A 17,240-nucleotide genomic window follows, 5' to 3' on the forward strand; every position below is an offset into this window, starting at 1 on the left:
TTACATATCAAATATGCCTGAAAGCCACATCGAACAAAGTTTAGGTATGCTGATGACTGGGCACTGAAAAGAAGCAAAGATATCTTGAAGTTACCGAGTTAGACCGACTAATGATTTTTATTAATTATTGGTGAATATTTTCGCAAATGGGATTTGTAGCCAAGTGTCACTGAGACAGCAGTGTCACAGTTTCACCTAAAAAATAAGTTGGCCATCAAAGAGCTTATGGTCTACTTTGAAGTAAGGCTACTCAGATGTAACATAAGCCAAATTATCTAGGTGTCACACTTTATGTAGTGCTCAGTTACAAACAATATTCATTAAGAAGATCTCCCAAAATCAAAACTTGATATAACATTTCCAGTAACTCTGATGTATGACATGGCGATCCCCTGTTTCAACACTCTGTACTTCTGCTCTTGGATTGGTTTACCCTGTTGTTTTGCAGCTTCAATAGCACTCATACAAGGCTTGTTGACACACAGCTCAACTGTACCACACGTCTTGTAACCTACACCCACTTTCTGGCTACCAATATTCTGCCACATAACACCTCTGTCTCTGCAAAAGGGAAGTGCAAAGAAAAATTCTCATCTACCTGTTCATGCACGCTTTCTATCAATCGATAAAAGAGGGCTTTGCTTCCATTACCCACCCCTGGAAAGTACAAAGATGTTAGCTGACAATGGCTTTAATACTAAGACAGCTGGAGACACTCATGGCAGATTAATGCTATGATGGAACACGTTAAAGGGCCCATACATATAAACCAAATCACTTGGCTTTGAACTGCCACACCAGATCTGGTCAGTTCTTAACAGAATAAGTAAGTACCTGTACTGACAGGTGTGCCACTTCTCTCATAAGAGTAAGAAAATAACTTCTCCAAGTTGTGACTGCTGTGCTGAAAAGCACGATTTTCACCATGTAGTCCAGGTATGTCCTCTAAGGGCTTTCCCTTGCAATCCAATAGAGTCTCTGGTGATGACAGAGGGATCAATAGATCAAATTCATGCTCTGGATATTAGTTTGTAATTTGAGATAACAGCAAATATTAATTTTTAGTGATGTAGCCATACATTAAATAAAAATAAATGGACGGGAGATTCTCTCTCTCTCTAGGAAACACATTACACTCAAGCTTAGAATATGCTCTAGGATTCTGCAGCAGACCAGAGTTAAGGTTACTGGTTCATAATTTTCAATACCCATTCTTTTCTCCTCCTTATATAGCAGTGTAATCTTCATTTTTTCCCTGTTATTTGGGATTGTTCATTGTGCGAGTGACATTGAATCCAAGCTAAAAATGGGGTCAGTGTCACATAATACTCTCTGTGAAGCTGAACTGTACCGTAGCTCTGTCAGGGTCTTGTCCTTATTTGTTTTCAATTGGTCAGTTGCTTTTTGGCACCAGGATTGCTTATTTCTACCTCACCCGTTGGAGAACTTGTGCAGCCATCAGATAACTACATGGAATTATTATCTTCTTATGTGTAAGATTTTTTTTTAAATGTGAGACTTAAGATTATTGATTCAGTGATTTTACTTAGGACCAGAATTATCTAAGTTTTTTGGAAGGATCTTTCTGTAACCTATGATAGTTGAAGTTTTTATGTTGGTTTCACATAGCTCTCATTATACATGCACAAATTTCTTCAAACCTTTACCTGTCAGCATTTATGCACCCTTTTTTGAACAAGAATGCACTAATCTCAGTTTCCTCAGAATTTTCCAAATACTATCATTAAACTGGAGTATTTTCTGCATTTAATATGCTTACATGGGACATACCTATCCAGAACACAATGCACGATAAGTTTAAAATCTTTTCACAATTTCTCAACTTCCAATGCATTCAAATTAAAAGAAGTATGTTCATTTCTGAAGTAGGATGCTAATGACTACTGTATTTACCCAAATATAAGATGAACTTGATTATAAGTTGACCCCCCCTCCTTTTTAAGGGGCTTCTTGAGAAAAATTTATTTTTAACATATTCTGATGGATCAAAATTACAAACTGTTTTACTGGCGGAAAATATCTGCCTAAAAAGTTAACGTTATACCTATTCTAAATTTATGCCACTTTTTTTTTACTGTCTGCATTTTTATATTACAATAAAAAAAATTAACAAAAATAAATTGTTTAGATTGTTTTGCAGGCCATTTTCTTTTCTATGTTTTTCACTTACTAACTCTGTTGTCTCTGGTATCACCATTTTTAATCATTATTCTAATAACACAGTTGTGAAATTCATATCTTTGCTGTCAAAAATTTTTGGCGGTCTCTTCCAAATATGTTGCAATTTCTGAGGTTGTAATTATCATGAGACCTGACAACATAGCTGTTTTTTATACAAATACATATTGGATTTCACCTTTATACTGACGTGAGAATGTTACAATGCCTCTTGCTACCAAATATATCATCTGCCCACTGCTCTCTCATTGACTGTGTAGAACCAGCAACTGCCACATTCCCTTTCGTTCCCATCACATGCCACAATGACCATTGACAGCAAGGCAGCACAAAACACATAAGTACACCTCTGACCCCTACCCAGACCATTTTTGAAAAATTAGGAATGGTCAAGACAAGTTGTCTGTATGAAGTACAGGTAATACTGAAGTCTATGTACCTTCCCTTAAATGTGACAACAGGTGACAATAAAATGACACTGTAAGAATTAAAAGTTGAAATTATTTTAGTCTAAAAGACAGTTAAATGTTGTGTGTTGCACCACAGTGTATTCAAGTTGAAAATTTTCCTGATAGTTTTTGAACTATGTATTATGTTTTTAAAGCCCATAAAATAGATAGTATTAAACAAAACTGAAACAATGTTAAAAAAGAGGAACTATAAAAACAGACTTATGGTGCTAACAATGCATTTTTATGTCATCTTATGAAAATATTTTCATCACATTCCAGCTATAGTTTTGAAGAACTTCATCTTATTTAGTATGTTTTCTTATTAACTCCTTCCTTTCTGTGGTTATTTGTGATCTTATTGATTGCACCTAAATCTTATATAAAATGAGAACTTAGACTCACAGTTGATAGACTTTGTTGCAGTCCAATGGAACGGCTGCTTCCAGGTTCACACAACTCCAAGTCAAACTGTGACATGAAGCGAGTATAATCACTAAAATTGAGTTGATCCAAAGTTTGTGGAGTTATAGACGCAGTTGACGGAATTGTTGATAATTGTCCCTCTGATTTAAAGGCAGATGATGCAGCTTGACTCAAAAGTGCTGTAACTTCAGCATCACTTGATGATTGTCCAGTTGCTACTTTCGGTGTTGGTGGAGGTGGAGGAGGTGAAGGAGGAGGTTGTGTTGCTGTTACAACAGCTGGTTCCTCTTCATGATTAACAGGACTAGACGCAAATATTGCAGCACCAGCAAATCGTCTGAACCTAACACAAAAAATAAAAATAGATTAAAAATGAACAATAAATAAATATAATGCACATTCCATGGATATCTTTATGTCTAAATATTATTAAGATAAAAACACAGAAAATTACATACTGACTCACTTAAAATGCCTTCGTAAGGTTCTGACAACATTAGCAAGCACAATTTAAATACACTGCGTATCTTTTTGTCTAATGTGGTTTTACTGAAAGAATATTATTATTCAATGTTGTGTACCACAATAAGGAGGGTAACCTGTTGCCAATCTACCAATCTTCATCAACAAAAAAAATTGTCATAGTGGATGGCAATAAGAAGAGGCAATCACTCACCTATAGACGAATCGTGTGGGGACAAAGAGACAGAGAGAGGGAGAAAGAGGGAAAGTGGAGGGAGGGGCGCAGAGTGGTTGGTGGGTGGGCGGCGGGAGAGAGGGGGGGGGGGGGGGGAGCCATCAGTCACCTACATCATAACGGCCTAGGGTTGGATGTCGTGTGTGCGTGTGTGTGTGTCACATAAAATTCCCCAAGATATGCGAGGGTGTATGTGTGCGTGCATGCACGCATGGCTGCCCCCTCCTCCCACACACAAGCACACCTATATATAAAGATAACTCACCAAAACCACATAGTAATTCAGTACAGAAACAACTAAAACTCTATGACATTATATCTGCTTCCTGGCTAACATTAAAATTATCCACCAATAAAATGTAATATACGGTGACCTGTGAGCTTCAATCACCACCAACAAGGAGATAAAATTTCTTACTCCACTGTTAAGTGTTTGACAAAGTGCTCCACTGCAGACAGTTAATGAAGGTACAAACATATGGCATAGGTTCCCAGGTATGAGCGAGGCTCAAAGACTTCTTAAGTAATAGAACCCAGTGTATTGTCCTCGACAGTGAGTGTTCATCAAAGACAAGGTTATCGTCTGGAGTGCCCCAGGAAAGTATGAGAGGACTGCTATTATTCTGTGTGTGTCTATAAACACAAACATACACACAAAATTCAAGCTTTCGCAACAAACTGTTGCCTCATCAGGAAAGAGGGAAGGAGAGGGAAAGACAAAAGGATGTGGGTTTTAAGGGAGAGGGTAAGGAGTCATTCCAATCCCGGGAGCGGAAAGACTTACCTTAGGGGGAAAAAAGGACGGGTATACACTCGCGCACACACACACATATCCATCCACACATATACAGACCAATGTGTGGATGGATATGTGTGTGTGTGCGAGTGTATACCCGTCCTTTTTTCCCCCTAAGGTAAGTCTTTCCGCTCCCGGGATTGGAATGACTCCTTACCCTCTCCCTTAAAACCCACATCCTTTCGTCTTTCCCTCTCCTTCCCTCTTTCCTGATGAGGCAACAGTTTGTTGCGAAAGCTTGAATTTTGTGTGTATGTTTGTGTTTGTTTGTGTGTCTGTCGACCTGCCAGCACTTTCATTTGGTAAGTCACATCATCTTTGTTTTTAGATATATATTTCCTACGTGGAATGTTTCCCTCTATTATAACCATATCATTAATTTGAACCCAACAATTACGTTTGTTATTGTCGCTGCTGCATCTCGAAATCTTTCCTGTCGTCTTATTTTCTCTTTCTGTTTTTACCAGTAGTCTCACTTTGTATTCACCTTCCCCTTTTTACCGTAATACAATTTTATCCCGCCTATATATACTCTATAATACGTAACCCACTTCCAACCCATACCAAAAAAAAAAATTATTTTGCGCTTTCAACAATACCGCTGCTATAAAATCCACCGTTTCTAGTTCAATAACAGCTGCTTTCACGTATTAAACAACCATTTCAGCTAGTTCTAATAACTTTTACTTTATTTCCACTTCCGTTTTTCGCACATCACTGATCATTTTTAGCCGCTCCCCACAGGTTTTAACGTCATTATTTACAATTGTTAGCCCCATTTTCGTAATCTTTCACCACAACACCACTCCTTTTAATACATTTACACGTTTTTTCGAAATTTTCCCAAATTTCTGCGTCCTTTAACGTGTTTTAGCGGCAACACAACCACCTAACCTTATGCACATCGCTGTCTACCAACCCAAGTTCACCACAGGATCAACTTAACCTACACTTTTTCGCCAGGTCTGTATATGTGTGGATGGATATGTGTGTGTGTGTGTGCGCGAGTGTATACCCGTCCTTTTTTCCCCCTAAGGTAAGTCTTTCCGCTCCCGGGATTGGAATGACTCCTTACCCTCTCCCTTAAAACCCACATCCTTTCGTCTTTCCCTCTCCTTCCCTCTTTCCTGATGAGGCAACAGTTTGTTGCGAAAGCTTGAATTTTGTGTGTATGTTTGTGTTTGTTTGTGTGTCTGTCGACCTGCCAGCACTTTCATTTGTTAAGTCACATCATCTTTGTTTTTAGATATATTTCCTACGTGGAATGTTTCCCTCTATTAAAACAAAGATGAGGTGACTTACAGAACGAAAGCGCTGGCAGGTCGATAGACACACAACAAACACAAACATACACACAAAATTCAAGCTTTCGCAACAAACTGTTGCCTCATCAGGAAAGAGAGGGGAAGACGAAAGGAAGTGGGTTTTAAGGGAGAGGGTAAGGAGTCATTCCAATCCCGGGAGCGGAAAGACTTACCTTAGGGGGAAAAAAGGACAGGTATACACTCGCACACACGCACATATCCATCCACACATACAGACACTAGCAGACATGTTTAAAGACCAAACCCACTTCCTTTCGTCTTCCCCTCTCCTTCCCTCTTTCCTGATGAGGCAACAGTTTGTTGCGAAAGCTTGAATTTTGTGTGTATGTTTGTGTGTCTATCGACCTGCCAGCGCTTTCGTTCGGTAAGTCACCTCATCTTTGTTTTTATATATAATTTTTCCCACGTGGAATGTCTCCTTCTATTTTTATATATATATATATATATATATATATATATATATATATATCTGCTTGTGTCTGTATATGTGTGGATGGATATGTGTGTGTGTGTGCGCGCGAGTGTATACCCGTCCTTTTTCCCCCTAAGGTAAGCCTTTCCGCTCCCGGGATTGGAATGACTCCTTACCCTCTCCCTTAAAACCCACATCCTTTCGTCTTTCCCTCTCCTTCCCTCTTTCCTGATGAGGCAACAGTTTGTTGCGAAAGCTTGAATTTTATGTGTATGTTTTCTGTTTGTTTGTGTGTCTATCGACGTGCCAGCGCTTTCGTTTCGTAAGTCACATCATCTTTGTTTTTAGGTATATATATATAAGTCTGTGACTATTTGTGGATGATACTGTGGTGTATGGGAAGAAGTCATTATTGGGTGACTGTAGGAGGATACAAGGTGACCTCGACGAAATCTCTAGTTGGTGTGATGAATGGCAACTTGTTCTAAATGTATAAAACTGTAAGCTGATGTGGATAAGTAAGAAATATAATCCTGTAATGTTCAAATACACCATTAATAGTGTACTGCTTGAAACAGTCATGTCAATTAAATATCTAAGGCATAACGGTGCAAAGTGATTTGAAATGAAAGGGCACTTAAGGACAGTAGTAGGAAAGGTGAACGGTCAACTTCAGTTTATTGTGAGAAGTTTGGGAAAATTTGGTTCATCTATAAAGGAGGCTGCATATACAACACTAGTGTGGCCTATTCTTAAGTACTGATGATAGGGTCGGGTTTACGGATGATATCAAAGCTACTTCATATGTGGGCTATTAGATTTGTTATCAGTAGGTTCAATCAAAACACAAGTATTACAGAAATTCTTTGTGAATCCAAGCATAAATCCCTGGAGGGAAGAAGACATTCTTTTCGCAGAACACTACTCAGAAAATTGAGAGAACCAGCATTTGAAGCTGACTGCAGAACAATTCTACTGCTGCCAACATACATTTCGTCTAAGGTCCATAATGGTAATAATAAGAGAAATTAGGGCTCATATGGAGGCATATAGACAGTTGTTTTCCCTTGTTCTATTTGTGAGTTGAACAGGAAAGGAAATTATCAGTAGTAGTATGAGGTGCTCTAAGCCATGCAACTTACAGTGGCTTGTGGTGTATGTATGTATGTATGTAGATGTAATGCAGAATGTTACTTTACCTGCAATTGTTTTTTCTGTGTTGTGTCCAATTCCACACTGAATACTACATAGATAATCATTTGAAATACAAATTCTGATGACAGGACCAAAAAACAACAACTTAAAGAGTCAAGGGAGCCTCTTTCCTTTGAATTGCCTGTGTATACTACACTAAATCCATTGCTCTCATTTTAAATGTTATAAAAATTAGGACTTAAAAAGAAGTTGTATACAGAATGTATTTCTATTTAAAAATGGTCAATTATAAAATATTTCTGGGCTTCTTAATAGGCTAATGACCATAATACAATGGAATGATGAACATTAATCTCTCAAAGACCATCCCCACCACGAATCTGAAAATGCATCATGGGTCAGAGACAATTATTAAAGAGTCATTCCGTACGTGGGAAAGCAACGTTACAGGGCACAGATGTCTGTAGTTATAGTGTGCAGATGTCTGTAGCAAGGACGGAATCTGACAGGACTGAGAACAGGACTGGTCCTGAAAATGCCAGCAGCCTTGTTGCACCACATCTATTATTTTTAAATAGGAAGTTTTAGCAAACCTACAAACCACTTATTGTTGTTGTTGTTGTGGTCTTCAGTCCTGAGACTGGTTTGATGCAGCTCTCCATGCTACTCTATCCTGTGCAAGCTTCTTCATCTCCCAGTACCTACTGCAACCTACATCCTTCTGAATCTGCTTAGTGTATTCATCTCTTGGTCTACCTCTACAATTTTTACCCTCCACGCTGCCCTCCAATGCTAAATTTTTGATCCCTCGATGCCTCAAAACATGTCCTACCAACCGATCCCTTCTTCTAGTCAAGTTGTGCCACAAACTTCTCTTCTCCCCAATCCTATTCAATACCTCCTCATTAGTTATGTGATCTACCCACCTTATCTTCAGCATTCTTCTGTAGCACCACATTTTGAAAGCTTCTATTCTCTTCTTGTCCAAACTATTTATTGTCCATGTTTCACTTCCATACATGGCTACACTCTATACAAATACTTTCAGAAACGACTTCCTGACACTTAAATCTATACTCGATGTTAACAAATTTCTCTTCATCAGAAACGATTTCCTTGCCATTGCCAGTCTACATTTTATATCCTCTCTACTTCGACCATCATCAGTTATTTTACTCCCTAAATAGCAAAACTCCTTTACTACTTTAAGTGTCTCATTTCCTAATCTAAGTCCCTCAGCATCACCCGATTTAATTTGACTACATTCCATTATCCTCGTTTTGCTTTTGTTGATGTTCATCTTATATCCTCCTTTCAAGACACTGTCCACTCCGTTCAACTGCTCTTCCAAGTCCTTTGCAGTCTCTGACAGAATTACAATGTCATCGGCGAACCTCAAAGTTTTTAATTCTTCTCCATGAATTTTAATACCTACTCCAAATTTTTCTTTTGTTTCCTTTACTGCTTGCTCAATATACAGATTGAATAACATCGGGGAGAGGCCACAACCCTGTCTCACTCCTTTCCCAACCACTGCTTCCCTTTCATGCCCCTCGACTCTTATAACTGCCATCTGGTTTCTGTACAAATTGTAAATAGCCTTTCGCTCCCTGTATTTTACCCCTGCCACCTTTAGAATGTTAAAGAGAGTATTCCAGTCAACATTGCCAAAAGCTTTCTCTAAGTCTACAAATGCTAGAAACGTAGGTTTGCCTTTTCTTAATCTTTCTTCTAAGATAAGTCGTAAGGTTAGTATTGCCTCACGTGTTTCAACATTTCTACGGAATCCAAACTGATCTTCCCCGAGGTCCGCTTCTACCAGTTTTTCCATTCGTCTGTAAAGAATGCACGTTAGTATTTTGCAGCTGTGACTTATTAAACTGATAGTTCGGTAATTTTCACATCTGTCAACACCTGCTTTCTTTGGGATTGGAATTATTATATTCTTCTTGAAGTCTGAGGGTATTTCACCTGTCTCATACATCTTGCTCACCAGATGGTAGAGTTTTGTCAGGACTGGCTCTCCCAAGGCCGTCAGTAGTTCTAATGGAATGTTGTCTACTCCCGGGGCCTTGTTTCGACTCAGGTCTTTCAGTGCTCTGTCAAACTCTTCACGCAGTATCGTATCTCCCATTTCATCTTCATCAACATCCTCTTCCATTTCCATAATATTGTCCTCAAGTACATCGCCCTTGTATAGACCCTCTATATACTCCCTCCACCTTTCTACTTTCCCTCTTTGCTTAGAACTGGGTTTCCATCTGAGCTCTTGATATTCATACAAGTGGCTCTCTTTTCTCCAAAGGTCTCTTTAATTTTCCTGTAGGCAGTATCTATCTTACCCCTAGTGAGACAAGCCTCTACATCCTTACATTTGTCCTCTAGCCATTCCTGCTTAGCCATTTTGCACTTCCTGTCGATCTCATTTTTGAGACGTTTGTATTCCTTTTTGCCTGCTTCATTTACTGCATTTTTATATTTTCTCCTTTCATCAATTGAATTCAATATTTCTTCTGTTACCCAAGGATTTCTATTAGCCCTCGTCTTTTTACCTACTTGATCGTCTGGTGCTTCCACTACTTCATCCCTCAGAGCTACCCATTCTTCTTCTACTGTATTTATTTCCCCCATTCCTGTCAATTGTTCCCTTATGCTCTCCCTGAAACTCTCTACAACCTCTCATTCTTTCAGTTTATCCAGGTCCCATCTCCTTAAATTCCCACCTTCTTGCAGTTTCTTCAGTTTCAATCTGCAGTTCATAACCAAGAGATTGTGGTCAGAATCCATATCTGCCCCTAGAAATGTCTTACAATTTAAAACCTGGTTCCTAAATCTCTGTCTTACCATTGTATAATCTATCTGATACCTTTTAGTATCTCCAGGATTCTTCCAGGTATACAACCTTCTTTTATGATTCTTGAACCAAGTGTTAGCTATGATTAAGTTATGCTCTGTGCAAAATTCTACAAGGCGGCTTCCTCTTTCGTTTCTTCCCCCCAATCCATATTCACCTACTATGTTTCCTTCTCTCCCTTTTCCTACTGACGAATTCCAGTCACCCATGAGTATTAAATTTTCGTCTCCCTTCACTACCTGAATAATTTCTTTTATCTCGTCATACATTTCATCAATTTCTTCATCATCTGCAGAGCTAGTTGGCATATAAACTTGTACTACTGTAGTAGGCATGGGCTTTGTGTCTATCTTGGCCACAATAATGCGTTCACTATGCTGTTTGTAGTAGCTAACCCACACTCCTATTTTTTTATTCATTATTAAACCTACTCCTGCATTACCTCTATTTGATTTTGTATTTATAACCCTGTAATCATCTGACCAAAAGTCTTGTTCCTCCTGCCACCGAACTTCACTAATTCCCACTATATCTAACTTTAACCTATCCATTTCCCTTTTTAAATTTTCTAACCTACCTGCCCGATTAAGGGATCTGACATTCCACGCTCCGATCCGTAGAACGCCAGTTTTCTTTCTCCTGATAACAACGTCCTCTTGAGTAGTCCCCGCCCGGAGATCCGAATGGGGGACTATTTTACCTCCGGAATATTTTACCCAAGAGGACGCCATCATCATTTAATCATACAGTAAAGCTGCATGTCCTTGGGAAAAATTGCGGCTGTAGTTTCCCCTTGCTTTCAGCTGTTCGCAGTACCAGCACAGCAAGGCCGTTTTGGTTCATGTTACAAGGCCAGATCAGTCAATCATCCAGACTGTTGTCCCTGCAACTACTGAAAAGGCTGCTGCCCCTCTTCAGGAACCACATGTTTGTCTGGCCTCTCAACAGATACCCCTCCGTTGTGGTTGCACCTACGGTACGGCCATCTGTATCGCTGAGGCACGCAACCACTTATTAACATACCAAAATCATATAAAGACTTTGTTGAAATGGGGGACAATGCCACTGTTTGTTGTATATTAAAAGTTGTTAATATATTTTAAAATGTTCAGTGCTTTTAACAATTCTATTTCCATATTACTATGATGCAGCAATGAGACATTTTAGGATGATAGAAAAGCTCTGATATCTGGCAGCACTGTTGCCAGCTTTCAACTGTGAAGTGCAACGGGCTGCTGGAGCTAGCAAAGCTAGATGACTGAATAAAATAGTGCTCTGTAAATCTGTGGCAACATCCTGAGGCATTTCATAGAAATGTATTAAAAATTGCTTTGTGTGATTCATTGTGGCAAGTGAACAAAGCAGGCACACTGAAATACAGTTATCTGCAACTATTCCAGCAGCTATTATTCTAGCCCCATCAATTAATTAATTTATTTCTCTATATTTCATCTGTGTCTAACTACACATACTGTTTATAATCAGAAAGTTCTGGTTGAATGTAAATACTTTAGGAGTAAAGGAGACCACTCACCAAAATGCAAAAGCATGGAGTAGTTGACAGGGACACACAAAAAAAGAAAGGAAACTTGCTAGCTTTCAGAATAAATCATTTCTTGAGCTAACACACACACACACACACACACACACACACACACACACGTGTGCACATGCCTGCACCTCTATATTGTGTGAACTGGACAGGATTGCAGTTCAGAAGGTGGACTAGAGTGGGATGGGGGTTGTGCCAGTTGGGGTGGGTAGAGGGGGAGGCAGGAGGCAGGAAGAGAGGTTAGAGGTGGGTAGCTAGTGGCTCAGAGGGAGGCAGGAATACAGGAGAGAAGGGTGGCAGGGGCACAAGCTAGGCATGTGATGCAGAGAACTTCAGAGTTGGTGGGCAGCGGGACATACTGAAGGTGTTGTGAACTGGGAGGGAGTAATAGAAGCGAGCAAGACTAAACTGCCGGGTGGAGGACAAGGGGACTGTGGGTTAACAGAGGCTGGGATCAAGGGTAGCTTCCATACGCAAAGTTCAGAAAAGCTGGTTGTGGAGGGAAGGAACCAGATGGCCCAAGTTGCTTGGCTCCCATTGAAGTCCAGTACATTGTGGCCAATTGCATATTGTGCCATCGAGTGGTCAAACTTTTTCTTGCCTAGTTTGGCAGTGGCCATTCATTGTGGTGGACAACTTGCTGGTTGTCATACCAATATAAAAATCTGTACTGTTATTGCAGCAGAGTTGGTATATGTCATGGCTGCTTCCACAGGTGGCCCGGCCTCTTAAGGTATAGGTTAAGCCTGTGACGTGATTGGTGAAGGAACTGCTGGGTGGGTAGACTGGATGCACCTGCGTCTTCCACAGGGATATGATCATCCTGGCAAAGGGTTGGGAATGGGAGTGACATAGGGATGGACTACAATATCATGTAGATTGGCTATTTAAGAGGGGTGAGAAGGATCTGTGGTAGGACGTTCCTCACTCCAAAGCATGATGACAAGTAATCAAAGCTCTGGCGAAGGATATAGTTTAGTTGTTGAAGTTCACAGTGATATTTGGTGATAAGGAGGATACTCCTTTTTAGTTGATTCTTGGGGGCGGTGGAAAGATTTGGGGTGTGTGAGGATATGGCATGGCAAATTTGTTTGGATACTAGGTTTTTGGGGGTTGTGCCTCTCTGGGAAGGCCCTCATGAGACCTTCAGCATCGTGGGCAAAGGACAGCTGTCAAAAACAGAGGTACTGCTGATGGTTAGTGGGTTTGATAGGAGCAGAGGTGTGGGAGGAGCCATCTGAGAGGTGGAGATCAATGTCCAGGAAGGTCAAACATTTGGTTGAAGAGGATCGGGTGAAGTGGATGGAAGGGAAGGTGTTGAGGTCATAAAGAAATGAAGATAGGGTGTCTTGGTTGTGAGTCCAGATCATGATGATATCATCAATGAACATGAAACAGACAAGAGGTTTGGGATTTTAGGAGGCTCTGTTGGCATAGGAGGGTTCCACGAGGGTGTCCATGGCTTTGTCATGGATTTGTTTATATAACCCCCCCACAAAGGAGGAGTTGTGTGTCAGATTATCCAGCATGAGGAACACAAGAGTCCATGACCCATTCACCGATGACTAGCAATCAAGGTACGCATTGTAAGACAATATAGGCAATGGCACATCCCCACTCCCTCCACTACAGCAACATACCACAATAAAGTTTCCCATTCCTTCCATAACAAGAGACCAATTATATTGATGTTTTTAGAATTATGACTTATGTTATGCTCAGTACAGAAGTTATGACAAAACATAAGAGACTTTGGACAGTAAAAATGCATCAACAGACTCAGAAGAAAGCCACTGTAACCAGTGCCGAAACATTGGTTTCACCAGAAATAGTTTTTCCTGTATGACATGATATCATACTGAGAAAACTTTCATGTTGACTACTTTAACATACTTTTCAATATGACATGTTTACTTGCAAAAAGGTAATCCACCACGGAGGTGTACAGCGCGCTAATCAAATAGTACTGAGAACTTCTATAATTTTTCGACTATCTATCACTTAATTAAACCAAATCATTGCTGGAACCAACAGGTCATCTACATTATTAAATTTTCACCCTGCTACAAACTGTAATGTAATTCTCGAGACAAAAAATATTACACCAGCTATAAATAGCCCTTCCAACCCAATAATCTTCTGACTGCACCTGGTAATAACTGGATTAAGACATATGCATAAAGAATCCTGGACAGGCTAGTAGATATTTAACATCTCTCTGTAAACATCATGTTAATTGCTCTGGTCGCGGTTCATCCATATTTGTTTCACACTCAGGTAACATTTATTAATAGTTTGCTTGGTACTGTCATCAAACTAATATCTCGATAAAAGTGTGTTCACTGTTATGAAAAGGGTGATAGTTTTGCAATCTTTGCATCAATTTACAGCAATGTTTGTTACAACCTGCACATGGCTGGTGTTTTATTAACTTTTCTGTTGTGAATAATGGCATGTTTGTACAATGGATAATGGTGTGTTATATTATTTTGGTGGATAGTGACTTGAGAGACAATTAGGCTAAGTGCCACTAAATACTGAACTTATACTGGTGAACTATTATAAACAAATGTGTTGGGAATGAATTCAATGGACTGTGAAGTAGTGTTACACACAAGTGAATTGTCTAATGACCATGTGAATAGACTGTATAGATATGCTACCACTGACTGTCATTGTAGTTCATAATACAGAAAAGTAAGGTTGTATATTTCAAACAATGGAAAATGCAGGATGGAATATAATAATAAAATGAAAAGGACAGTTGCTACTCACCACAGAGTGGAGATGCTGAGGCACAGATAGGAACAACAAAAAAACTGTCAGGCTTAAGAAGGCCTTCACTGAAAATAGACTGTCCTCCACACACACAAATGCGAAAGCAAACAAAACTCACACGCATGACCACATTCTCTGACAGCTGAAGCCAGATTGTGAGCGGCAGTGCATGGTGGGACAGGTGACCAGGTGCTGGAGATGAGGAGGAGGCTGGGCAGGGATGGCGAGGGGTAGTAGAGTAGAGGTGGGAGTTCTGCTTGTGGGAATGTACAGTGACGAGACGGAATGGGGGTAGGGCAACTAGGTCAAGTCGGGATATTGGATGGAGGGTGTGTAGCAGTAAATGACAGAAACAAAAGGACTGAGGGTGCACTAGTGGAATAGAGGGCTGTATAGTACTGAAATAGGCACAGGGAAAGGGCTAGATGGGTAAGGGCAATGACTAATGAAGGTTGAGACCAAGGAAGGTTACAGGAACGTAGGATATATTGCAGGGAGAGTTCCCGCCTATGCAATTGAGAAAAGCTGGTGTTGGTGGGAATGGATCCAGATGGCAGCATGACTCTCCACAGCATGCTCAGCAATGGAGTGGTCCATCTGTTTCTTGGCCACTGTTTGTTGGTGGCCATTCATGCAGACAGACAGCTTTTTGGTTGTCATACCTACCTAGAATGAAGCACAGTGGTTCCAGCTTAGCTTGTAGATCACATGACTGGTTTCACAGGCAGCCCTGCCTTTGACAGGATAGGTGATGTTTGTGATTGGACTGGAGTAGGTGTAGTGGGAGGATGTATGGGACAAGTTTTGTATGTAGGTCTATTACAAGGATATGAGCCATGAGGCAAGCGGTTTAGAGCAGAGGTTGTGTAAGGATGGACAAGGATATTATGTAGGTTTGCTGGGAGGCAGATTACCACTTGGGATGGGTGGGAAGGATAATGGGTAGGACATTACTCATTTCAGGGCATGGAGAGAGATATTCAAAACCATGGGGAAGAATTAATTCCAGAATTAACTCCAGTCCTGTGTGGTACGATCTGTGAAGGCATCAGTGAGATCTTTGGTATATTTCCTTACCACAGATGCGACAGCCAAACATGGCCAGGGTGTGTGGAAGGGACTTCTTGGTATAGAATGGATGGCAGCTGTCAAAAGTGGAGGTATTGCTGCTCGTTGGTAGGTTTTATATGGTGAGAGGTATCGATGTAGTCACATCTTTGAGGAGGTGTCAACACCAAGGAAGGTGGCATGTTGGGTTGAGTATGATCAGGTAAAGTGAATGGGGTAGAAGTTACTGAAGTTCTGGAGGATTGTGGATAGGTTGTCTTCACCCTCAATCCAGATCACAAAGACGTCATCAATGAATTGAACTAGTCGTGGGGTTTGGGAGTGTTTAGCAAGGATTCCTCTAGATGGCCCATGAATAGGTTGGCATAGGATAGTACCACACAGGTGCCCATAGCTGTAACCCAAATTTTTTGTAGGTAATTCCTTCAAAGGAGAAGTAATTCTGGGTGAGGATATCATTGGTCATGGAGACTAGGAAGGAGGTTGTTGGTTTGGAATCCATCCGCCACTGGGAAAGGTAGTGTTCAATAGTGGTAAGGCCAAGGGCATTAGGGATATTAGTGTAAAGAGAGGTGGCATCAATTGTGATGAGTAGGCCACCATGTGGTAAAGGATATCAGGTGTTCCCCAGGGAAGCGTCCTGGGACCTCTGCTGTTCCTGATCTATACAAATGAGCTGGGTGACAATCTGAGCAGTTCTCTTAGGTTGTTCGCAGATGATGCTGTAATTTACCGTCTAGTAAGGTCATCCGAAGACCAGTATCAGTTGCAAAGCGATTTAGCAAAGACTGCTGTATGGTGTGGCAGGTGGCAGTTGACGCTAAATAACGAAAAGTGTGAGGTGATCCATATGAGTTCCAAAAGAAATCCATTGGAATTCGATTACTCGATAAATAGTACAATTCTCAAGGCTGTCAATTCAACTAAGTACCTGGGTGTTAAAATTACAAACAACTTCAGTTGGAAAGACCACATATATAATATTGTGGGGAAGGCAAGCCAAAGGTTGCATTTCATTGGCAGGACACTTAGAAGATGCAACAAGTCCACTAAAGAGACAGCTTACACTACACTCGTTCGTCCTCTGTTAGAATACTGCTGCGGAGTGTGGGATCCTTACCAGGTGGGATTGACAGAGGGCATCGAAAGGGTGCAAAAAAGGGCAGCTAGTTTTATATTATCACGTAATAGGGGAGAGAGTGTGGGAGATACGATATGCGAGTTGGGATGGAAGTCATTAAAGCAAAGACGTTTTTCGTCGCGGTGAGATCTATTTACGAAATTTCAGTCACCAACTTTCACTTCCGAATACGAAAATATTTTGTTGAGCCCAACCTACATAGGTAGGAATGATTATCAAAATAAAATAAGAGAAATCAGAGCTTGAACAGAAAGGTTTAGGTGTTCGTTTTTCCTGCGAGCTGTTCAATTGGATGAAAATCAGTGTGGGTTTAGGCCTCTTAGAGGCTGTCAGGACCAGATCTTTAGCTTACGGCAAATAATGGAGAAGTGTTATGAGTGGAACAGGG

The 17,240-nt window shown here is 40.5% G+C and overlaps 1 protein-coding gene across 4 annotated transcripts in view; it reads right to left on the reverse strand.

Moving 5' to 3' along the window:
* Positions 1 to 17,240, reverse strand: part of LOC124619424 (testis-expressed protein 2) — a 323,669-nt gene that overhangs the window by 111,473 nt on the left and 194,956 nt on the right. For all 4 annotated transcript variants that reach the window (XM_047145793.1, XM_047145794.1, XM_047145797.1 and 1 more), the window contains exon 8: positions 3,054 to 3,417. In XM_047145793.1, the coding sequence (XP_047001749.1) occupies positions 3,054 to 3,417 (364 nt within the window). The remainder of the gene's footprint in view (positions 1 to 3,053; positions 3,418 to 17,240) is intronic.

Source organism: Schistocerca americana, chromosome 6, assembly GCF_021461395.2.
Source record: "Schistocerca americana isolate TAMUIC-IGC-003095 chromosome 6, iqSchAmer2.1, whole genome shotgun sequence".
Classification (NCBI taxonomy): domain Eukaryota; kingdom Metazoa; phylum Arthropoda; class Insecta; order Orthoptera; family Acrididae; genus Schistocerca; species Schistocerca americana.